General features: G+C 34.2%; 1 protein-coding gene and 1 pseudogene across 1 annotated transcript; both read right to left on the bottom strand.

Moving 5' to 3' along the window:
- Positions 1–11,167: 11,167 nt before the first annotated feature.
- On the bottom strand, positions 11,168–18,270 carry LOC145669915 (cuticle protein 19 pseudogene; annotated as a pseudogene).
- A 234-nt stretch (positions 18,271–18,504) lies between these two features.
- On the bottom strand, positions 18,505–26,367 carry LOC145669914 (uncharacterized). The gene is made up of 3 exons (XM_081738258.1): positions 26,272–26,367; positions 20,635–20,793; positions 18,505–18,831 (listed from the first exon to the last, which is right to left on the bottom strand). The coding sequence occupies exons 1-3, from the start codon at positions 26,365–26,367 to the stop codon at positions 18,505–18,507; spliced, it is 582 nt and encodes a 193-aa protein (XP_081594384.1).
- Positions 26,368–26,584: the final 217 nt, after the last annotated feature.

Here is a 26,584-nt window from a genome sequence, read left to right as displayed (position 1 = left end):
AAGCAGCTGGCAAAGTATGTGGTGCTCAGTCAAGAGATGGATATAGCAGAGCAACTCTGCAGTCCAGAGCTATTATGCCACACTTCAGCCAAAAATCTCATTTCAAAGTGAATCCTCATTGCTAAAACAAGTGAAAAAATCTACAAAAATCAAGGATTGACTAAAAATATATAAAACACACCTGCATTGGATGGTTAGTTGGTAAGGGTGTGGGTGTGGAACTCGAACTGCAGCCACCTCCTCGTGGTGAGTTCTGGGTCATTCCTGTTTACGAATGGGTGAAGAGCTGCAGATGAAATTATTTAAATTTTAAGTACAATTTTAAAAAATAAAAAAAGTTGGATGATTGGTTTTACAATGTTCATTTTGCTTTCTAAACCAGTCATTTAACTGAAATAATCCAAACTATGTATTCAAATGAAAAATGTTATTTTTTGGAAAATAATTTTCAGTTATGTTGTGAATTTAAGAAATACAATAACTATTTTTTTTTACAGTTTAATACAATTCATATTACAGAAAATAAATCATGGAATCGATTAATTATTATTTATTTATAAGACAAAAAATTAAAAATCACAAGATTTTCTTCATTTTTGGTAAACTTTAACTGCGATGCGCGAACGGAAGATGTTAACCTATTTCAAAATGTTTTTCTTAATTTTTCTAATCAGTACCAAAGGCAACTTTTCTGCGCTATAGCGACTTAAAAAAAATAAAGTTTTTTTTTTCGGTCCACCCTAGTATACAGGCAAATTTAACTTCGGTTTGTTTAAGTTGGGTTAGTCTACTTAAGTTAATTTCGGTTGTTTTTAGTTAGGTTAGGTCAGATTATGTTAATTTAGGTAATTTGGAGGTAGGTTATGCTAGTATAGATTAGGTTATATTAGGCAGATATACAGTTTAGCTTAACTAGTTTTATTTATCAATAGGCCTAAGGTAAAAAAGAAAAACAACGACAAAATACTTTTAGGTATATCAATTGCTTTCCCTCCCCTTCTGTCTAAACAGGTCAAAGTATTTCAGTGTTCTTCATATTAATGTTTAATTACAGTTCATTTTCACTAATCCAAACTGCAAGTCATCACAAAATGGTTACTTGAGAAAAAAGGCTTTTTAACGCAAGGCAAATTAGCACTAAACATGTAAAAATGCCAGTGGCTTTGCTCTGTCATACCAATACACTTCACTCACATTCAGAGCACACCACAAACACACTGCTGTGAACTTTGCACACATTGCTCACATCTGCTGCAACGTTGTGATGTCTTCCTGTCCTCTTTTCTTGTACAGATCTGATCTTACTCTTTGTTCGAAGATGTATGGACCGGTGCCTTTGTTGGACACCGCAGAGTTTCATTGTCTCATTTATTGGTTTCTTCAGGTTCAAACTTTGGCACCTCAACCGCACGAGAGGAAGAATCAGTTCGTTCGCCAACTCAGAAAGACACAGCGTTTGTGACTGATGCCGGAACAGTAGTCGGGATGTTGTGATAAGCAGGGCCCGGATCTTGTTGACAAGTCAACTTTTTTCTGTTACGCATAGGACAAGGCAAGTTCAAATAAAAACATTATCCATCAACTCTTGGTTCTAAAAAAATTTTTTTAGGGTCAACCTTTGGTCACTTTTTGCTGTTTTGAAGTTTCAGGTCAATTTTTAATATTGTAAGGTAACTTTTAGGTCACTTATGGTCTTCTTATTCTTTTTCTTCTACATAAGGAAATCTTAAAATGAAAACTGTTTACAGATTTAAAAACACGAAGTTAAATTATCTTTTTTCCTGCTTCCTGATTATTGGGGTAGAAAAAACTGCATTCCTAACAAGTTAATGAACACTAAGCTGTAGCTGGTTGACGAGGGCTGGGGGTTCGTAAGTGGCCAAAGCAGATGGTTGTAGGTTGTTTATCACAAAAGACATGACTACGTGAATAACTAAAATAGATTAGAAGACGTTCAAAGGTTTTAAACAGGGTTTTTATCTATTATTCTGGTGTATACAATCTACACTTGGAAACTTTTAGTCTTTGAGTGTGCTTCCTAGTTTCAACTCGAGAGTGAATTGATGCTTTCAGTATGTAGAATGCCGAGACCCTAAACTATCTACAGCTTCTCATTTAAGGCAGATTGTTTCTGAATTTGGTGAGGATGTTTTTAGTACTGATGGTACAATATTGTTTTCTAAGGCATGTGTTGTAAAAGTGGCAGCAGAAAAAAGAGACACTGTACAAAGGATATCAGAAGCGAAAAACATTTACGCGCAGTTGAAAACAAACATAAAACCAAGTGTTCGCAGTTGTTACTTGTGGAGAGTGCTTCGAATAGTAAAGGCAAATCCTCAGTTTTCAAAAGTTGTGTCTTCAAATATTTCTCTTTGGAAACTCAACAATGTGAAATTGCGGGATTTCCTGGAACGTCATACAGGTTGTTCCATTCCAGACGAAACGAATCTTAGGAAAAAATACATGCCAAAGTGTAACTAGGACACAATAAGAAAAATAAGAGAGGAACTTTGGACTCAGATAATTTTGGTTTCTATAGACATACTAGTGATGTGAAAGAACACTATATAGTCAATATTATTGTTTGGCCAGTGAAAGCCGACGAACCTAGCAAAATATTTTTGCTAACTAGTGAAGTGTTGGAATCTGTAAACCATTTTACAATATGTAGACTTTTCGATAAATCGATATCCCTACTTTGGCCTGAAGGTGTCCAACATGACCATGTTGTTTTTGTAACAGATGTTGCTCCGTATATAATTAAGGCTGCTAATTCAATAAAATCGTAACAATGTTTACAGTTATCTACTGCAATGCTGAATAAGGTATGAAGTAAATTTTCTGACGATTAGAAAGTTCCTGAGTTAGTTTGTTGTATCACAGCTTATAATATGTTTATATGTTGCTTAACTGGATATAGACCTATATATCTGTAAATCAAATATGAAATGCTTAGCTATTTACTAGATTATTCAAAGTTTAGTTTTAATATTATTGCTTTTTAAACCAAAGACACAAATGATCAATGGACTGCATCTAACTGAAACAAAACGTTTGAAAATGAGTGAGAAATGGTGATTAAAATCCAATAGATATTCAAAAAATGTCAATGTTTTAATGAAATAAACGTTTAAAAAACTGCAAGTTTTAAGGTCAACTTTTGTGAATTTTAGGGTCGAGAGCACCTATATTAATTACATTATAAAAGAGGGTCATTGGCCAACGACGTGTCTCTTACAGGTGTATGTTTGAATCAATTTGTCTATGGTGTCAACTTCACTCTTTATTTGGTTGTAAAATTTTATGATTTCTGGCTCCTTCTGGGAATCATCTTCGTCAACGCCTGTGTCATGGTGCATGGTGCTGATTAAAATGACATTCTTGTTTTTTTTCGGCACGTAGCTTACTAGGGTCACATCTTAAAGGCGAATCGTGATCTGCAAGGCTGTCTTGTCTTGATGTTGATCAGAGCAGGTGGAATTTCAAGTCTGTTTTTCTTTATTGTGCCAACAATAGTTACCTTCTGTACCAAGAGTTCCTTAGCTAAATCATGACTTGTTTAAAACTGATCAGTTGTGATATTTCTCCCGGAGTTCCGCAGCGTGTAGCACAACGTCTTCACGACGTTGCAGGCGAGGTTCATTTGAGCTGGTTCCTCTGACTGTTGTTCCAAATACACTAAACCGTCTTTAGCATGTATATCTAAAAGTTTCTCATGAGAGTCTAAAAGTTCTCAGCATCGCACAACTAGAAGATCTTAATGCCGTATTTACCTGGTTTACTTGGCATGTATTGCATAAACTTGCATCTCTCACGGAAAGGCACTAACTGTTCGTGAAACGAGAGGAGAAGGCCGGGATCCATGACTTTTCGACAGTTTTCAATGAAAAGTGTCCAGATATATTGAAATGCAGCCATGTAATAAGTTTCCAGACATAAAGCGCGAGTACGCTTGTCATCGAACCGAAGCAACTTTCTGATGTCTTAGTGCTTAGGGTTAGCGAATTTACTGAGAAAAAAGTTCGCGAATAGGAACATCTCAACTCCTCTCAGTACCCGCAAAAAAAGGATGCCAATGAAAGCCTGAAGTTCTTCCAATATCAGGTCAGTCCATTTATTACTCTAGTATTTTTGAGAAAATAACCGTAGGAAAATTATGTATAACTAGACTTTCACATAGTCGGGGCTATTATGGATAAGAAACTAGTGGGGTATACTGGTTTGGAGGCATGGGCTACCACTGACTTTGTATATCAGCGTTTTCTAACCGGTGTGCCGCGAGGAAATTGAAACAAAATTATTAATTCTATAGCAATCAAATTGCAAGACATAGAGAAAAATGTATATTTGTATTTCACATTACTATGAACCTCTACTATGAATCTACAATTTTAAGTTTCATGTTGAAAATGTTGAAAAAATTTGTTGTTGAAAAAATTTGTTATCATTGTTATGACCATTATTGCTTCTTTATTGTTGCAGACAATTTCGTAACTTGAAATTTTAAAATACAATCCTTTCGACAAAGCAAACGTGCATACAAATTACCTACATTTGTGTTTTAAAAGTAAGAAATTGGTTTCTTCGTTCATTATTTAGTGATCTTCCTTCTTTGTGAAAGGTTGGATACAATTTTCGAAAAAGGAATTGTATTTTTAGAAACCTGAGTCCTATATTTCATTGCAATTGTTGTCAAGTTTAAATTAGAATGGAAAATATGCATAATGATTTATCACGGGGGAAAACCAGTGATCGAGCTTTCTTCTCTGTGAGGAGATAAGTAATCACAGAGAAAAAATACCACTGTATTTTATATTTACAAATAATAATAATAATAATAATAATAATAATAATAATAATAATAATAATAATAATAATAATAATAATAATAATAATAATAATAATAATAATAATAACAACAATAATAATAATAATAATATAAATAATTGCATAACAATGAACAAAAAGTGGTTGGTGTGTTTTGTTTGAACTTTTGTTTTGAGACCATTAATGTGTTTTCACCATAAATGAAATTCCATCATTCATTTGCGCAGTTAACTTCTCGTGGAACACATTCGTAAAATGTTAATTTTTACCAATGTCAGTTTCCACAGAAGTCGCCTCTGTTAGTGACGTTGGTTGTCATTTCGTATTAGTCTTCGCAAAAATTCTGAGTATAGCAACGTAACGCAAAAGTGCAGACAGTCATAATTATTATGTCCTTTCTCGCTACGTAAATCGCAAATTTTGCGTTGTGTTAACGCAAACGGTTACGGAATGAGCCCGGTTATTCCATACAATATTTTTTATTCATCAATTTGCATTACGAAATATGTCTAGTTATTTTACTATTTGGTCTTAAATTCATTAGACTATTGATTTTAACCGTACAAAAAATCGTTCTATAACTTTGTAAGAAAAATAAAAATTAATTTTCTTCGTAGTACTTCACTTTCCCGCTAGATATTACTCACAATGCTGACCAGAGTAATATAAGTTAACACATTCTGTAATCTGCAATAGTGTCTGCGGGCCTCATTTCGTAATGGTTGGCGCAAAATCAGCGGATTCAACCCAATGCAAATAACTCAATAAGCAATTATAACTACAATAACAAGAATAGCAAAGTAAAACACAAATTTTGCATTGCTTTGACGCAAAGCGCTACGAAATGATCTCCAAAATTCTCAGCTAGCCCCAAAATGGCTGCTATGTCATTATTCTTAACTTCAATTTACTTGCTTCGCCTACAGAAACCGATCCGTAGAGAGATTACCTGCTTCGTTGCCATCCCGTGCCTCGCTACTACACTACGGGGAACCTACGTGGACGCGCAAGCAGTTACACATTTTTCTCTGTTGGCAGACGACTGCGGTTTCTCAGAAGTTGTCAAATCATCAGTGTTTACGAGAGGGATTGCGTTCTAAGCGTTAACGGCTGCCTTAGTACGTATTCACGTTTGCGAAAATATAGAGAAACTAGTACCATAGAAAAAAGATAATAAACTGTAAACGGTTATTTTAAATTAATTTATACGTGTTATATTAACTTCCTTTATTAATGTTGCAGGTAGCCGGTAGCCTCGGTTGCTCATAAAATACGCCACTCTAAGAAACAACATAAATAGTATTCATGTTATACCGTTTTCTTAAATATTATTTACAACAATTCTTTTGTTAGAGAAAGTTCTCATAAGAAGGCTTCTGGGTTTTGTTATGTAAACTATAATTTCATACAAATACGTCTTAACAACGCACACTCACAGTGTAGGTGAGGGGAGGCCACCGGGTTCGGATGGGGGGTCACCAGTACCCTTATATCTCCCGAATCCTGAAAAAATACGGCTTTTGCTTGGCAATAATTACACATTTCCATAAATTTAGATGTAAGATCTAAGCTTGGATCCTCCCCCCCCCCAAAAAAAAGAGAGTGCGCTCTGTATCTGAGTATAGTATAGGAGACGTTTATGTAAATAGTAACGATTCCAGGATGTGGTTTGGAGTCGGGAATTTATGTCCCGGGAAGAAGTTCATTATCACATATATTTCGTACACTATGTTCGCATTGAATCTGACAATTTCTAACTAAACGTCAACACAATACATGCATAAATAAAATAAAATGAAAGGTAATTCGAAAAGTAATAATAATATTACTGACACAAAACATTTGGAAATTATATTTTCCTTTAAAACTCAAATGATATAGGACGTCTTTTTTCCTGACAAGGATGAAAGAATACAATGCTTATCTTTTCATCGAATGTTGTAAATTACCAGCGTCTAATTATTGAAATATTTTTCGTTTTCGTTACAGGGTCAAAAGGACAAACGACTTTTGTTTGAGATCTTCGAATCATTTCCGAGTGAATCGGAGGACAGCAATGATGATAATGGTAATTGGGAACCTCATAGTACTATCTCCTCAGATGATTCATCCCTGTCGGGTGAAGATGAACCTGCACCCTCGACCAGTACTCAAAGAAGAAAAACGCTTGGAGCAGCACGAAATTGGACAAAGAAAAGTACTGCTTCGTAGGGACTCCTCGCCCTTTCCGCGGAAAACATGAGGTCAAAATTCATGGTGACGAGCTTTTGATGTGTTCTTAAAACTGTTGCGGATGCTGGATGAGATTGTTTATCAATCAAATCTATATGCTGTGTAGTGTGGAAAAGACAATTTCAATCTTACAAACAGAGAATCGAAAATATTTATCGGTATGAATTTGGTGATGTCATATATTCATTATTCTCGTCGAAGGATGCACTGGTCTTCTGATGAGGGATTACCGTGCAACATAATTACTGATCACATGGCTGTCAATCGTTTTGAGTGCGTACTCCGACATCTGCATTTTTATGACAAAATGAAATGAAATCTTTAAGTTTTACGTCCCACGATTATGCCGGTTAGACTAAAGGAGACGGTGATTATGAGAAATAAATGAAATGGTGGAATGAAGAAAATGGGAGGAAACGGGAGAACCCCGAGAAAACCCACGCATACGGTGTTTGTCCACCACAAAGTTCACTTGGCGGGGACTGGGATCGAACCCGGGACCCCAAGCACCAGAGGTGAACGCTCTACCACTGAGACACCGCGGCTCCCTCTTATGACAGTCCTAAGCCACGCGAAGGAAATGATCGCCTATATAAATTACGTCCTGTTCCAGAAAAACTGCGAGAAACTTTCAAGGCTGCTGTTACTCCAGAAGAGAATCAGAGCATTGATGAACGGATAGTACCATTCAAGGGTCGTCTGCGAATAAAACAGTACATACCAAAGAAATCAAAGCCATGGGGGGTTAAAGTGTGGGTAAGGTCTAGAAGGAGTGGGCATATGTATGACTTCGAAATATACCAAGGTGTTTCGGGAGATGAGAACGAAATGAATGATGTGGGAATACACGGAAATGTGGTGTTACGATTGTTTAAGGGCTTGGAGAATATGAACCATAAGTTATGTTTTTGACAATCTCTTTTGCAGCATTCCCCTGCTCGAAGAGCTGCAAAAGAGAGGTATTTATGGTACAGCTACATATCGAACAAATCGTCTCCAAGGAGCTTCGGTCGTACTCCCAACCGAAAAAGAACTAAAAAATATTGGAAGAGGTGCATCAGAGGAAGTTACATCGGATGCCAATGTAATTGTCACAAAGTGGTTGGCCAGGTCAGTTGTATATACAAATTGCTTCTACTTGTTACGGGAAGCAGCCAGAAGACACTGCCGAACGTTGAGCAAAAAAGATGGAGAAGTTATTACTATCGCCCGTCCATACTCGATGAAGATTTACAATTCTCACATGGGTGAAGTGGATAAAACGGATCAATTGGTGGGACTGTATCCACACCGAAGAAGAAACCAAAGTTGTTATATAATACTATTCTTCCATTTTCTGTACGTTACTGTTGTGAACTCGTGGATTATATACAGGTTGTTGGGCAAAACTGACAAGGATTTGCTGTAATTCAAGGCTAGTATCGCTCGAGCTATGATAAATGTTGGGTCACAAGGTATGAGAGCAACAAAACGAGGACGGCCGACTTCAGCATCATCTCCCATTGTGAAGAAGAGTGGTATCTCCAAAACACCACCAGAAGTGAGGTAAGTGTGGGTAGACATTGGTCAAAACTTGTGAAAGAATTGAAAAATGCTAACAGGTGTCTCGAATCAACATGCAAGCAGAAAACAAAGTATATGTGTAAGAAGTGTGAAGTGTTTGCTTATCCCGGTTGCATGGAGAACTTTCACGAAAGGATATAGTTTCATTGTGCACGTAATGCATAATTTTCCAAACATAATCCCATGTTTAGTAATAGATTTGTATTCACACTAAGTTTCTGGATTGCGACATAATTTAGGAGAAACAAAAATTGCTGGTATCTCAGGGAGATAGAATGTAGTTATATTTGTACGAATTGTGAAGTTTCTGTGTATCTGCTTCGAAAACATCCACGAAAGGAAGAAAAGTAATGCTCATTGTCTCAAATATAATCACATGTAAAGTAATACACTTGTTTTCACACAAACTTTTCGAAAAGTGGCAATTTATGAGATACAAGATCTGCTAGTAACTCAGGTAAATAACGGATACATGTAGAATGTATTTTATATAAAACACAATAGTTTTCTTGTATTTCAGAAAGTGATTTCGAGTTCTAATTAAACCACAAATACCGCTTTATTGTATGATGTCCATTCAAGTGGACAGAAAAATACTTATATTTTAAGGATATTAAGAAAAAAAGCCAAGAATCCAATTTTTCGATTTCACTTGAGGTATAGCGTATGTAGAAAAATAATCACAAAAAATATTAAGTTTCAAATAAATCATGCACGAGAGGGTTTATTTAACAGTGACAGGTAACTTTTGTAATACATGACTATATTCAAAGAAACGCATTTATATCTCACATACGTAGTGAGTATTAAGACTTTCGGCACACTTTGTAGATAATATTCTGTATGATAATCTTTCCTGGGAACTAAGAGAATGCCACTTATTTTATAGTATTTATAAATCTACTTAACTTCTATATTCTTCCTGACTTGGATCTTGAATATCAACTTAATTTAACGGACATTAATTTCAGTTTTAGTTGTGATGTGAAAATCAATATAAAAAAACTAATTTAAGTTTTTGGAATATATCTCTCTTAACGTGTCTGAGAATAGTTGACCTGGGATATTAGTCGAAAAATCACAAATTGTTTACAGTGACTACGTTCATTACACACATGGAAATTCGTCGACAAATTATTAAATAAGAAGTTGTTTTGGAGAAAGAAACGAGGACATTAAAAGTATTGGTCTTCGAGGAAAATAGTAAATGTTTGGAAGAACTTGAAACAATTTTTTATTATAGTAATGTACTGGAACTTCAGGGGTGTAGCCAACAGGTTTAAGTAGGAGGGGCCCGTTGTTGTTGAAGGGGGGTCAGCTACAATGTACAAAACCATAATAATAATAATAATAATAATAATAATAATAATAATAATAATAATAATAATAATAATAATAATAATAATAATAAGTGTTGCAGCTAGTGTTTTTGAGGCCTGAAAAACTGGAAAATTTTGGTTTCCTTGCGGAAAACTAAAAACACTGTTTTTAGCTTCTTCTTCTTCTTCTTCTTCTTCTTCTTATTATTATTATTATTATTATTATTATTATTATTATTATTATTATTATTATTATTATTATTATTATTACTATTATTATTATTATTATTATTATTATTACTATTATTATTATTACTATTATTATTATTATTATTAATTTATTTATTTTATTTATTTATTTTTTGTTTTTTCTCCATAAATTATATTCCAGGTAGTTTGTATTGTTTAACCAAGAACTACTGCCCCGGACCAATCATTATACCTTTGTGCATAGTTTTTCCTTTCGGGTACCTGGGTTTTGGGGGTATTTTTTAGACTTTCAGTCAAGCAGCTACTGCATCGTCACTATTTATCCTAGGATCATGGTTCATACCTCATTCTCTTCAGAATGGAGCTGGCTTTCAAATGGTACCACTTGCATGCCCATACCATATACCAGGAGAGGCAAAAGTGATGTCAAAGGGAAAATTTGGGGGGATTTTTTTAAACATTTAAGGCGTTAACTTATTAATATTCGCTAATGAATATGTTTTTATATTCTAGTTACTTGTGCATTCCGGATATGTCACTTTAATGCAATGAACAACCGTTGTGGAACTTGAAATATGATAAACGTTTACTTGCTAACAATTGCTAGCATTTTGCTTCCCACGTTCTGGAAACAAATCCCTAGCGCCAATATTCATGTGTTCTCACTGTTGTAATACTTCGATCCACAACTGTTCTTACAGTAAGAAACCATAATAACCATGTAGAGAGAAATCAAATCTTTTTCTTCCTTTGGGCCAAAGTTGCCTTTAAAGGGCCAAAGTATACCCAGTTTACGGTACACTTTTGCTTTTTTCTACGGAAGATGTATGAGATGTTACGAGCAGATCAATATCAATATGTTTATAATTGAACTGACATTAGAATACTCTATAAAGTAAATTTAATTATGAATATTGATGTGGTTTAGAAAAAAAAGGCATAACAAAGGACTTTATACTTAACTTTTCTTTATTTTGCTTTTTTTATTTTATTTTTTGAAGGGCGAATCTATGAGTTTACCCAAGAATTTTAGTGGCTACAGGAGCAGCTGCCAACGCTGGAATGCTAGGAGCTGGATGGGCGCTGGCGCCAATTCTACTCACAACAGCGTTGAATCCGTTGATGCTATCAGCAGCGTAGTTCACAACTCGGATGGTACCATCAGGTTCAGCAAGGCTGTATTGTCCTCTGGTTACAGGTCCATCTCGGACTTCTACTTGGTTCTTGTTATCTCCAGTCAAAGCATCACTCACTCCGTAGCCGAAAGCGTATCTAGGATAAGCCTGAAGGAAACAGGGAAACATTTTAAGGAATATAACAATTAAATTTATTTTGATATGTTTTGGAAAAGAAAACAAAAAATGTAAAGGGGAGAGAGTGTTGACAGGAAGGGTCACGAAAGAATTTACATGGCGATGTAGCCTTAAGTTAACAGTAAATAGTCTGTGGTTTGTAAGATAAACAAGATGTATTGAAGATCTAGAAGACATGTTATAAGGACAAAGATTAGGAAGATTATAGTAGTACATGAATTTGTAAGATTCAAAGGATATTCTGTTAAAATCTATTGCAAATACACACAACTGAAATCTTCTATTATCCTTTATTCTTAATCTGTGCCTTGACTATTTTCAGAATCTCTTAAATCTATATCATTCTTAAACTCACTATTTATACATATCTTCTAATCCTTATCGTACTTCTAAACATTTATAATCTTCCACGTAATCTTAAATCACAAAATCAATTTCTCTTCCAACTGTATCTTACCTGCATTCTACTTACACCTACTGACTCCCATTTTCCTTAACAACAGTTAGTTTCAAATTCGTAAGCATTTTGTACAATTTTCTATTCCAACAATATGTTAGAGTGTTAATTCTTAACCGACTTCTGTCTAGCAACTAGTTATATTATGAAAAGTAAGCCATTCTACGAATTCTGAAAATAAGTACGAAACATGACCTGCATTTAATTAGCGTAACACATCAATATCATAACTCTACTTGAATATTAGAATAATACTTTTGAACTTATTTTGTATTTTTTTAATGTATGGATTTGAAGGTTTTTAGAAATAACGTTATTTAAGTGTTCTAGTGTTGAAATAATGTAGCGATGTTCTAATCTATAACACAAATTCAGAGAAATTCAACTCAGCTGGAAATACGATATTAGAGAAGTGTTAAACAATACAGTGCTTTGGTTTGCTACTAGTTTCGATTTGTTCTGTGTAAGTTTAAATGTTTAAAAGAATGAAAATTTCATTATAGGTTTGATTGGATACCTACGTAGTAATCAATAGCAGGTGCAGCTAAAGCGGCAACAGGAGCAACAGCAGCTGCAGGTGCAATTCCAGTGAGAGGAGCTGCTAAACCTGCAAGACCTCCAACAGCACCACCAGCAGTCACTGCCACGGCAGCAGCCAAGACAAGGGAAACCTTTAAAGGAAAGTGGCAAATGTAAATGTATTAGAAATTCACTTCTTTTCCGTACAAACATATTATTATTAATCACTGCAGAATACTTAAATAAGTGAAAGAAGATAGTCATACTTATGACCAAAACTATTACGTCCCTTTACATGATTTTAATATTTAGTAAGGTTACAGAACAATGCATTGTTGTTCTTGGAAGAAATATTGTGAAACACTATCTAAGAATAAAGTTCGCCAAATATCGGTAAGGATCTTTATTTTTAGCCGAAAGCAACGTAGATGAGATGGAGTCTTACGAAATGGAATAGCATTAATCTACCATTGCTCTACTCTTCTGCTTTAATATTTTTTTATTCTTTCTCACTCTACTCTTGAAGCTACTGTTGTAAGCTCGGCATTCTCAATAACATTGAAATACACGTCATTTACAATCTTTTATTTATTAGAAGAAGATTGTATTTGTGAATTGATGTTAATAAGTCATATAACATTAGGCGTCTTATTTTGTTCGCCTACTCAATGACAGCTAGCAGCCAACACAGCTGTTTTCACAATGATTTAATTTTTGTTTCTTAAATGTTGCGAATCCCTTAACATATATACGTCACTAACGCTACATTCCAACGGAGAAATAAAAGTCTACGTTTGATTTTTGTAACAAGCAGGTAAATTTCACTTAGTACTTAGGAACACTAGAAACAACAACAATCATAAAAAACAACTGAGATAAGTACTTCATTCTACATTTTACTAATCCTTACTAATACGTAAAAGAACATGTTTATGTGTGTCTTCCAGTACTCAGATTTTCGCATTGAAGAGAGTCACCTCCAGTCACCAAATTTCATACACAGATATAAGCAAACAAGTATAATCGCGCACGAAGCGATTTCTTTTTTCGCTTTTCGAGTCGAGATGGGACTGGGGGATCACATGTTCTAAAGATTAAGAAACTATAGAGTATACCAGAAAACTTTAAGTTAGACGACCCAAACTACTTTACTGTGCTGCATTTTTGCATAGTATTCAGTCTTTACTAAGAACATGCAATTTTGCTAATATTACATACTTCCTTTTGAGACGAGATACTGTATAGGAAAAGGTCTGTTCTATTCAAAGTGTATTATACGATGATTTGTTCATCTACCAGCAACAGTGGATTGGATCGAAGGCCACGTTAATAGGGACTCTCGTGCTCGTCATTCATAATCTCAACCTCAATTTTGCAGAGGAACGTAAAGCGAGAAAACAGTCATTTGCTTTGTATTTAATGTTTGACGAATCTAGATTGCTATTTTTTGAACTAGACTTAAGGCAATATTAAATGCTTTTGACTTTTAGAAAAGGGTTATTTGGTTCTTAGCTGATGGTTGTGAATGTTGCTTTTATTTATAGTAAGCTAGATTAATATAATGGCTATCATTCTTGCTAGTATAATCAAGGTATAGAAGAACAAATTTTCACTTTTTTCCTTAGTTATCTTAATGTATGGATTTTTAATAATATTTTGTCAACATTAAAAACATTCCAAACTATAATTATATATTTTTACAAGTTGTAAACTCAACTTACTGGAAAAGTGTACATGTTGTAGCTTCTTGCTTTGCTGTTGCTTCCTAAAGATGTTAATCTCTAGTGGAAAAACTGTTTTATATATACTGGAGAACTAAGTGAAAGTCGGAATTGACCAAACTATTTGTTTACCTTATAAGAATTTGCATTAGCATAGTGTAAATAAGAAATTCTACAGTTACATAAAATAAAGTGGTAAACTGTTCCTTCCTTTCTTATAATTCAGCATATCCTCAATAATTTATTCGTAATTTTACACATACAGTACTTACATACATGTCTAATTACAATGTTAAACAGCAAGGAGTCTCCCAAATATACTGAACTATATCCTCTAACTATCAGTATCCGTTTAATATCAATAAATATTGAATTGTTTTCTTTGCATGACATGAGGGCATGATAAAATAAGAATTTAATACTTTTTATACAGCTTTGAATTTACATCTTAGGTATTTTTTTCAAACGATCATTTAAAAAATCAGGCAGCTCTACAAAATATCAGCATATTCACAAAACTTCTCATTTTCTAAGGCGAATACAGTGTGAGTACAAAAAAATGAAACTCAGCTTGAGATGTCTGAACAACTCAACACGTATTCTGGTTAGGGTCGCAGCCAGAAATCTCGATTCGGAAAATAAGAAAGGAATCCGACATTTTCCACTTTTAGAAGTCAATGTGAACATTACTTTTTAGTTTTCTATAGGAACTATTCTTTGTTACCTTAAGATATGAACTACAAATCTACAATATTATTACACTTAACGTAGAAAAAATTGTTCACAGGTAAGACACATACCAATTAATAGACCTTATTGAGCTGAACATTATATGCCTAAGTGCAAAAACACTTGCACTTTTCCAGAAAATGTAAAACGAATTTCTTTGTAAAATTAAAATTGATGCTGTACGATTACCATAGTTCTTATTAAAATGAAGTTGATCCTGAAATATATCTTTCATTAAGCTCTTCATTACGACGCTAGCAAGACTACACATACATAGTATGGCTAATGAGATATAGATAAAAATAATCATTTACCCTTACATTTTCTCTTTTGTTCAACTAAAGTTATGTCGAAATCGTGACACAATCGAACAAAAAACGAAGTTTTGTAGTGCAAGAAAGTATGTTGTTTTTTGCGAATAATAATGTATAATTCTTATTTTGCTGCAAGAAACTGTTATTTATGTACTGTATATATATATATATATATATATATATATATATATATATATATATATATATACATGACAAAATACATTATTACCTAAAGTGATTATTTCTATTGTTAGTTGTGTTTTCCTAACGGTTCTATTCCTTTATGCATATACTACTTGTAATCATATTTTTCCTCAAAACCCTTGGAATGTATGATCCGATTTGAATCCATACAATAATATACAACTGACCTATCTGCAAAGTTCCAAAATCCATATTCGATTAGTTTGAGGAATAACATTTTCAGCTAATTTCAATCAGTTGTTTCATCGGAGAGGATAGATATCTAAAAAAATTATAAATTGCATGAGTTCTAGCAAAATATCATTTAAAAGGTCTTTGCATGTAAAAATTTTGTTTACTATGATGTCTGTATGTAATATCTATTCAAAATAAAAAAAATCGTAATAGTACTTAAGATAATTTTAACAACTTACCTAAAATTAAGTTTGAAGTTCTGCTCTATATTTTCTGGTAGGTTTAAAATAAGAAATACGGATGTCTATATAGTTAAGGAAAGCTTCAGGAAAGTTGCCAGAGGAATAGGATGGAAACAGCTCAAACATGTTTAATATCAACGAGAGTTGAAACATCACTTAAAATTTAATCACTTTGGTTCAGCTACATCTTTATGTAACCATTTGTCCAAAGTGGCAGACAAATATATTTCAGAAAATGACCCACACACTTGTTACTTTGAATAGAGGCCACATAAAAACATTGTTGTTGTGCCGAGAGAAAAGTATCTACTGGTGTACCTGAAATGCTAAGATTTAAAACAGGGAAGAAGGCTAGGAATATACGGAGGAATTTTGAGTCGATAATAACCAGCTTTACAAATTTCGGAACCGTAGGCGAATTGTTCACCTGACTTTATATTTTTGATTTGAGCCACTTCAACGAAAAGTTAGTCAAGTACCTCTGATTCCTTCTCTTGGGTGGCGTGTAGGGGACCCCAACAAGGGATAACACCACGTTTCACCAGTTGACGGTAAGGCTCCACTGAAGCGGAATCTGATCCAACTGTATCCAAATTGAGCAGCTAATTTCTTTCTTCTAGATAGTTTTCCACCAAGAGCATACCGTTTCAGATTTTTCTTTGACAGTTTTATGATTAGTTTATTAATAATAAAAGGAATTAAGTTCTTGATACCACTTGGGCAGTTAGATTCTTCCTTGGCACTATCACAATCTCTTTCTTCAATTACATGATATACAACTATATTAATCACAATACTTGTGTTTTCCACATTATCTCGCACATATTGATTTACAGTCTCGCAAGATTTATGTTTTCTACGAGAGAGTGAGCTAGGACTCGAAATGAGAGACTTTTTCCGAGATACATAATTTTTCAGTCATAAATGTTTCAATCGATATCTTAGCAAGAACATTTTTTTTTTACTACGAAAGTTGCAATTTTAATTTTTTGGCATTGTTTCACAGTTATTATATATGAAATATTATGCTTTATATATAATTTAAATTTTAGAAACAGAGTACTAAAGTTTATATTGCGTCCGATAAGCAACACGTACATAATATAGATCAATGTAAATACGAGTGTAATACATCCATTCTGTATGCAATGCACAAGTATGGGAAATTGCTCACTCTAGGAATGCTTTTTATATTTTCTTTACAGAAGTGAATGTATTTATGCTAGGCTAAAGGAAAAAAAAAGTTCTTGTTAACTTGTTATTTTGGCTTGATACTGTAAAACTTACAAGGATATTGCATCAACTTGAACAATTTCAGAGCAATATTTTCCGAACAATTCGTTTCGTCCCTTGGAACATACTGAATGTACCAAGAGACAGATGTTGTTGTTCCTAGGGACAAAATTAAATATAATGGTATCTGATTGATTTCAGCAACCAATTTAATTGTTATAAAACAAACGATGAAAAATACAATACAGAAACCATAGCCTACTTCCTGTTTGACAGAAGAACTGGATTTTTTGCTTCATAAAGTAACTTTTAGAAACATGAAACACAGTGTGGGCATAAAACAAATAATATAACAGTTTTATCAGATTATTCACTGAAAGAGCATGCAATAAGGATAAAATTTCGTGTCCCAAGGAACATCGATCGCTTTATTCATAAACAAAACTCAATTCTTAAAAAAATGTACTGCATTAGTTTTTCGCCACTACATTTATATACAGCAAGAAAAAGAGATCAAAATGTCGAAACGAAAAATTACTTTTATGCACGAGAACCATAAATGTTCTTGCTTCATTGCCATTTGCAATGTTTTTTTGGTATTCAAATCAGGGGCGTCATTTCAGATTTCACTTGGGGGGGGGCAAGAGTACCACCGACATAAGACTTTCACGTTTTGTACTAGTATGTTAGTAGACACTCGATTAAAGTATATGTAATCCTCAAACTCTTGGGGGGGGGCAATTGCCCCCTCCTGCCCTCCCTAAATGACGCCCCTGATTCAAATCACTCTTGGACAAAAAGACTTTTCCCTAAGGAAGAAAGAATTGCCTAGAATATTCAGGAGGGCTGTAGGTTTCATGACTCTTTATAGTCCTGTCCCTGGGATGAACAACTTCGACTACATGGAGAATTATAGGACTACTATCTGTTTGTCAGTTTACCGGAAGATATATGAGTGTAAAAACGATAACAGACAGACAGAAATGCTGTTTATATGGACTCAGCGTTCCGAGAATAGGTACTATGTGCGTCTTTCTTTCTCCATTTAAACTAAATTTCTCTATCATTTTCAGTTTTAATTTTGGTTCACCATAGAGCAAAGTAGTAAAAATAGTTTCTTTCTTCTATACTAATTTAGTGTTCCAAGAAACAGCTACATATCCATACTTATCCCTGTATTAAAACTGAAAGCAAGAGATTTAATTACTTCCATTTTCAATAATGAATTTATCTAGTTTGAACGTTCCCCTAGTTTCTCAATTTAAGGAAACTCACTAATTTTAATAACTTCAACAATAATAATATCAATGTATAATTACTGTAATAAAAATTTAGGGTATTTAAAAAGAACTAAATAAAAGCAAGCAATTGTATTCCAATGTTTCTTTATTTTTGGATATTTTTTTAAAAAGAAATATTTAGTTTTCTATTACTTTTTTATAAGCATTTATCCCAGAATTTTGGTGGCTAGAGGAGCTCGCAAAGCTGCAATGGGAGCTGCCAAAGCACCTACAGGAGCTCCCAAAGCTGCTACGGGAGCTGCCACAGCTCTAATAGCAGGAGCTGGATGTGCACTGGCTCCAATCCTACTCACAACAGCGTTGAATCCATTGATGCTATCAGCAGCGTAGTTCACAACTCGGATAGTGCCATCAGGTTCAGCAAGGCTGTATTGTCCTCTGGTTACAGGTCCATCACGGACTTCTACTTGGTTCTTGTTATCTCCAGTCAAAGCATCACTCACTCCGTAGCCGAAAGCGTATCTAGGATAGGCCTGTGAAAGTAAAATTCTACATTATTTCAAATTAGAAAGTTTACTGTTTATGAAATATATCAAATATCTTACAAATCATTGGTACATACTCTGGCAACGTTCTTAATATGATTTCAAAACTCTGTTCACACTTACAGACTTGTTAAGACATATGAAGCTGAATAGTATGTTTTAAAACATACATATTTTGAGAGTGAACACTTATATAATACAAAACGTGTTATTTATATTGCATATTTTATTCCTAGCAATTATATCTATTTGATTTTTGAATTTTGTAGAAATATACTATATAATCACGATCAGGGTCGACTCGTTGCTAAGTGAGAGCAATTTCATACGCCTAGTGCGATAAACCCGAACTTTGTCTCTGGCAGGAGCTCATGCGATCCGGATACCTTATTAACCCTTATCCGGGCAACACATTTTTGTAGCGTAAACGGGCAACCGGGGCCTGTGAGGCCCAGTATATATTTTAAGTGCAGAATACACAAAATCAATGCCTATTGTCACTTACTGTTCAGACTAGTCTAGAATGTACCGGTATATATTTTTGTCAAGTAGCGAAACTCCGTGTCACGCTTTTGTAAGCCGACCAAGCAGAATATCAAATCTGGTTTAGACATTTTTGTAACGTAAACGGGCAAACGGGGCCTGTCAGGCCCAGTATATATTTTAAGTGCAGAACACTCAAAATTCAATGTCTGTTTCCGCATACTGTTCCGACTAAAGGTTACAATAGTCACGTGTTCAATATATAATTATGTGACAATTTGATCTAATATTTGACAGGAATTTCACTAAAGTTATACCCGGTTGCCCGGTTACGTCAGGAAAAGACTTTCAAATTAAAAAAAAGCTTTACCAACTCGATATGTTCATGATTTTAACTTCGACGAAAGATAGAAGAATTCAGTATTTTATGTCTTCGAAATATGTATGGTTATTGAGAAATTTTAGAAAAATGAAGCTACTGGGCCTGGGAGGCCCCGGTTGCCCGGATAAGGGTTAAACTCAGGTACCCATCTCATTTTCCTCGGAACTAAAGAAAGAGTGTAACTCTAAACAAGAAGACAAATCAAATTCTCGCATTATGCTACCACTCTCCTTCGGATACTATAATCAAGAATCATGAATTTGTCTGCTTCCAGTGCCTCACTATTTTGTAAGTGTTTAAACTTACGTTTCTGAATTTTAATGTGAATACATGAAATAGCAATTAAAAAAAAACTTTTTAAGTTCCCTTAAAATGTGATGCAGTTTTAAATGTTTACAATACGAATTAGAATTTATTTTTTAAAAAATACTTTTCTGTAATAATGAAATATGTTAGCGGTCAAATCAACAAGGTAAAACATCACTTTTTCTGTTAGGTTATTTTAATTTATATGACTTTATCAAACTGCATAATTGCTTTAATCAAATTTTGTTCTGCAATATACTTCAATATGTTAAAAAAAGGCAAAATTGCTTTTGTAGTAAAGAATGCCAAAACGCTATTACAAACTTCGGAATGATTGCTAATTAAAACACTTTTCCAAACTATCTAAGTATAAGGAGTACTTTGATATAGGATATCTTTTAAATATCTAAGTATATTAGTATCAAGATGTTTAAGGTATTGAGCATGTAGTTAAGAACATTCAATTATTGTAGTGAAATAATTATTAAAAGTGCTCAAAAAAGTCGAAAAGAGCGTTTTTCATAGTATTTAGTTTTTTAGTTAGTCTTCATTAACAAAAAAATCTTTGAAATACTGGTAATTTGCAGTAATTTTAAGAGTTTAATGTCTAATATAATTACGTAATAGTCTACTGCAGGTGCAGCTACAGCGGCAACAGGAGCAACAGCAGCTGCAGGCGCAATTCCAGCGAGAGGAGCTGCTAAACCTGCATATCCTGCAAGACCTCCAACAGCACCACCAGCAGTCACTGCCACAGCGGCAGCTAAGACAAAGGAAACCTGCAAATGGAAATTTTAAACTGAAGAATTACGTATATTATATCAACATTAATCTACCACAGCATTATAAATTTACTTTGTTTTCACTAATTTAAAATCTTAGTCAAGGCTTATGCATTGTATACCATCTATATTAGATATATTCAATTGAATTTATAATTTTAACAACCTTAACATTCGTTGCATTGTTATACATACTGCAAAAGTGTTCATGTTGGAGCTTCTAGTAGTTGCTGTTGCTACCTGTGATGTTAAAAGCTTTTGATTTTCAAGTCTTTATATACTCAATGAGAGTAATAACTTTCCTTCTGAATATTCAGTTCCATAATAAATATATGCTTTTCATGAGTATATTAGCAGTAATAGACGGAACTACACATACAGTGGGAACAAAAAATGAAAATATTAATTACATATTTATTATCAAGAAATGTTCAACGTTATACACGGAAGTGTCTTTGTAACTTGAATTCTATCTGAAAAGGATATTGCCTCGTAGCAATAAAATGTACTTCCGAGTAGGGTGATCAAGAAGTGATTTAGTTAGAGGTACAGTAATATTATATAATACAATACAATAATAATAATAAAAATATAAATACAACAATATTAATGATATAGAACTTTAAATACAATAATATTATTTGTAGGTAGTTTAAATCAATCGTTAGTTTTAAATGACCATTTTCAGCGCAGAGATTATATATTTGACCTACTGCTTAAAGTTTCATTCTAGTAACAATCCTCACTATGTTCGAATTTAAGATCACACGCAAATTATGGCTAGCCATATTACCACTAATGAACAAGAGGTTGTATGAGATAATACGTGAAAATAATAATCGTGAGAAAGACACTAAATCTAACACTAAAGAGTAACGTAGTTATGCAGATATTCCCTAATTACATTTTGTTCATTTTCCAATTTAAAGATTGATTAGCGTCGAGCTAAGAGTTCAACTAACACATGATTCTAAACTCCTTATTTAAAAGCATGTGGGTAGGGTATGTTAGTCACATCGGGAAAGGCCATTATTTTTCCGCCGGATTGTCCATGTACATTAGAAGGAAACAAGCTAAGAGAAGATATTAAATATGTATAGCAATATACATTAGTGTGTGACTGGAATCAATCAAATTCTTCTTCATTTATTTACAAATTTTCCACTGAAATAATAATCTCGAGACTTATATTTATTTATTTTGTTTATTTATTGGTTTTCCTAATGTGCTTGGACAGCCCTGCAGAAAAGTTGTGGCTGGCCTTTTTCGATATAAATCGTGGATATCAGAATAATGTAACCAAAATCTATTTTAACACAGAAGTTAGAGTTAGGGATGCGCAGGAGTCGAGTCAACTCGAGATTTAAGCCTGTCTCGACTCGTCTCGAGAAAATGTTGTCTCGACTCGAAAATATGTTTCTGAGACGTTTCGAAATTCGAGTCGAGACAAAATATACGAGTTAAAATATTCCCACATATCAGTCAGAACATTATGACTACCTACCTAATTGTCAATATGTCTACCTTTGGCACGCATAACAACGTCGAAACGTCTTGGCATGGACGCAATGATCCTTTGGTAGGTCGCTGGAGAGAGTTGCCACCACATGTCAGGGTTGAAAAAACACATGTTTAAAAAAAACAGAAAAGAACATTTTTTATGTTTAAAACATTTTTTTGTTTAAAACAATAATCTAAATAGGCATATATATTACATTCTTACACTCTTAGGTATTACTTGCCATCTATATTCAACCGTTAGATCAAATTTCGGGAACTTCCCCAATCTCGATCCGTCCAAATGGTCAATTCCGGAGAAAGAAATAGGGATTTTCCCGATCTCCGTTCACAGAATATGTAGTTTAGTTTCATTGTTTTACTTTCTACTGGGCGTCTGTATTCTTTCTTAATCTTTAAACGCCCATTGACGCAACTGCTATGTCAGGGCTTTAAACTTCAATGGCTCTGTCTTAAATCTCAAATTAAGGCTGGAAGGTGGTTTTGGCACCAATTTATTCCTGAAAGAGGCAGCTTTGCTGGTGTGCATTTTATGTATTGGGAGGGGGGGTAAATTTCGTGTTTTTTTTTGTTTTTTCAACAGTTTTTTGGGGGGCCATTCCCCCTCTTGGGGGATAGATTCATAAAAATTGTTACGTGAAGCAATGAAGTAGACCACTACATGGTAATATCGTCTATTTGTACTTCTTGCTTATATGGGGAAGCAGGGAGGGGGCAAAGTTAGCCAATTTTTGTAGTTTAAGTTTTTGGACCTAAATTACATTTATTTTTACAACAAACACCAATAGCTCAGTCCTTAATTAAGTTAGAAAGATGATTTGGTACCAAAGTATTTTTGAGGGATGAAGCTTTTCCGTCAGTTGCATTTTATGTATGTAGAGGGTACTTATGGTAGGGCCGAGAGAGGGAGGATGAAGTTGTTTTTTTAAAAATTTTTCATCAGGTTTTGGAGGGTATTCCTCCCCCCTTTGTGGTACATCCATAAAAATTGGTATGTGAAGCAATGAAGTAGTCCGCTACATGATAGTAACCTGTATATGTACTTGTTGTTTATAGAGGAAAAGGGGGTCAAATTTGGTTAATTTACATTTATTTTCGGGACGGTCCCATATAATACAAGATATATTTCACTGAAGTGGTCTAGAAGCATAACTCTTGTTCGTATACATAATGTATGCAGCAAAAATGATTTGCATATGGACGTGGTACTATAGTGGGGGAGGGGAGAGAATGTCTAATTCAATGCATGTTTTTCTGCGCATATTTTGTTTAAATATTTCCTATTCCTACATAAAACGAATTTATTACGCAATGGTAGCAATGGCTACCATTTCTTATATTATTGTCACAAGTATGTGGCCTACACATTAGCATCATTTTGTCAGCGTAGGGTAACTGCAAGGGTTGCCAGGGCCCGCAAAGTCAATATTTTCATATTTTTAATGATTTTTTATGTCTGTTCTTTTTCTATGAATACGGCGGAAATTTCACGAATGTTATCTCGTTGGAATTCGTGGTCTATAAGCTTTCCAATGGTGTATAAATCATTACTCTGTGATAATTAGGGGGTCGCCAGAGCCCCAAAAGTGAGAGTCTACCATTTTGTTAAAATCCCTGGCGGGTGTCTAGAGTTAATTGTGTTGTTATGCCGTAGACAATAATCATTATTAGCTACCCACGTTGCAGATAGAGATGTATCTTGAAAACTGTTTAGTTAAAATATGTCATTTGCTCCTTGTAGGCTAGTCACTGCTCTTTTCTATGAGTTGTATTTGTCAGAGCATTTCTTCTAGCTTATGATCTGAGAACTGTTCATTATTATGGAAATGATAGTGATCAAAAAATACCCAAGTTTTGAATTTGTGAATTTGGATCTTAGAATAGTATCTGTATAGTGTGTTTAACCTCCGTTATTGTTGGAAATTAAGAAATGTTCAAATACTTCACTTGAATTTCTGTTAGTTTAGTTATACGCACACTGATGTGCAGAATTTCGTTCAGTAATTGCTGTTATAATAAGAATATAACTCTGCTTGTAATTTAGTCCATGCACAAATCCTGCGGAGGATGGGTTGTTTGTTAGAAAATTAAATTAGCTTCTTCAATCTTATAGTTTAGTTGTTAAACAGGTCCAACCAGCATCGAAAAAAATACGTTTAAAACAATTTGTTTAAAACGTTTAAAACAAACTGAATAAAACAACAGCCCTCGTTTTAAACATGTTTTAAACACTTGTTTTAAACATTTTGTTTCAAACATATCAACCCTGCCACATGTGCACACACAGTTCACCTAATTCCCGTAATTTCCGGGAGGGGGCGATGCGCTCTGACGTCACGTTCAATCACATCCCAGATATATTCGATTTGGTTCAGATCCGGTGAGTTGGGAGCCAGTACATCACTTGGAACTCGCTCCTGTGTTCCTCGAACCACTCCATCACACCACTCCATCAATAGTTTTATACAAACTAGATAATCTATTATTATTATTATTACCATCAATAGTTTATACAAACTAGATAATCTATTATTATTATTATTATTATTATTATTATTATTATTATTATTATTATTATTATTATATTTGAAGTACAATCAAATATCACGACATTAATTTATTAGTTTTAATTAACTGAATTGAGCTGAAAATTAAATCTTGGTCTCGAAAAATTTACTATTAAGTTTATGCGTTCTGTACCTTTCTAAATTAATAAATGCTGGAATTGGTTTGAAGGCTGTTTCTGAGTGAATACTTTCTTCAAAATAATATTAAAAATTATAGAAAGATTGTCGGCACATTAGAGTCGAGTCGAGATTTTTACAAGAAGTCTCGACTCGGAAATTCGAGTCGAGAAATACATTCGTCTCGACTTGTTTCGAATTTTACAAAGTGTGTCTCGACTCGAATTCGAGTCGAGTCGAATCGAGATTCGAGACATGTCTCCACTCGTTAGTTAGAGTGGCACGTTGTCAAAACCGTTGTACGACACTAATCATGTTAAATGTCTCTGAATACGGTTGTATTTGTTTTGTGTATGAAAAGAATAACTAATGGACTGTACTGCACATGTTATACGAAAGAACCTTGTTAATTGGAGTAAATCAAAGTCTGCAAGACGGGATATACTTTACTGTATGGTATAGACGTTTATTGAAGATTTATATAGCTTCTTTGGGAGACCTTTCATAATTTATTTCAAGAGTTCTTTAAATAAAGCAATGTTCCACCTTTTGATCTGGTTTGGCAGATGCGGCATAGGACCGACACGGCATACGACCGACAATTCGGTTCTGTGCCTTGTCGATCCTAAGCCGTTTCGCTCGTACGCCGTTTCGGTCCTATGCCGTTTCGATCCTACGCCGTGTCGGTCCTGTGCATGTAACCCCTGGTTTATTCCTAGTGTAAACCCCTCTCAATACCGAGTTTATATGACATCTACAGTTATTCCTCGGACTTCTATTAGAAGTAGCTCCACTGGGGATGAAACTTAAGTTACTCATTCTAAAGGGGACATTACTGATCATTTAACAACGAGAAAACTGGTGTCATCCATCAATGTTCATTTTGCATGATCTTTTGGGAAATAATTTCAATTGGGCAGAATGAACTAATATGGAATATTCGCAAAGTGTTGCAACAAAATTTTGTTTCCTCCTCCAAACAAGCACTCAGTTCTTCGTCTAGATCGAATCCAGTTGCCTTGATAAATTGAATGATTTCGTGTTCCCATATAGTAATCCTTTCGGTCAAACTAGTGAAACAATTTTTAACAACGGATAAACTATTGCAAAGTTGGTTTTGAAAGAATAATTCGTGCCATGTTTCAAGAAATGCAAAGAGAATTCCATTTCTTCGGGATTTCCTGCTCTTATTAGTTATATACAAACAAGGGACACAATAAAACTTCCTTTTCAGACATGTACGGCAAGTTTATTATGCACTTCTTCGTCATACAATGTTTCCCTGTTCCAATGAAGTATTGCTTGATTCTGCGTTTATACATGTCAATCCATCAATTGAGGCGACTCGTCTATTGTTTGGTTCCGTCATCAGATTCCATCAGCGGAATCCACTGATTTAATCCGTCAACTATATTGAGTGAATCCATCTTTTTGTTCTTCTGAGTCAATCGATCTTTTGATTTCGCCGAAGTCAACCCGGTTCTTTTCAGAGACGCGATCTATTGATTTCACTGGAAGATTCGTTCTTTTGGGCACATGTATAATAACTATGATTCAAAATTTTATGATATTTTAAGAAAAGAAAT

This window comes from Thermobia domestica, chromosome 14 (genome assembly GCF_964235325.1).
Source record: "Thermobia domestica chromosome 14, izTheDome1.hap1.1, whole genome shotgun sequence".
NCBI lineage: Eukaryota > Metazoa > Arthropoda > Insecta > Zygentoma > Lepismatidae > Thermobia > Thermobia domestica.
This window is presented reverse-complemented; position numbering and strand designations above follow the sequence as displayed.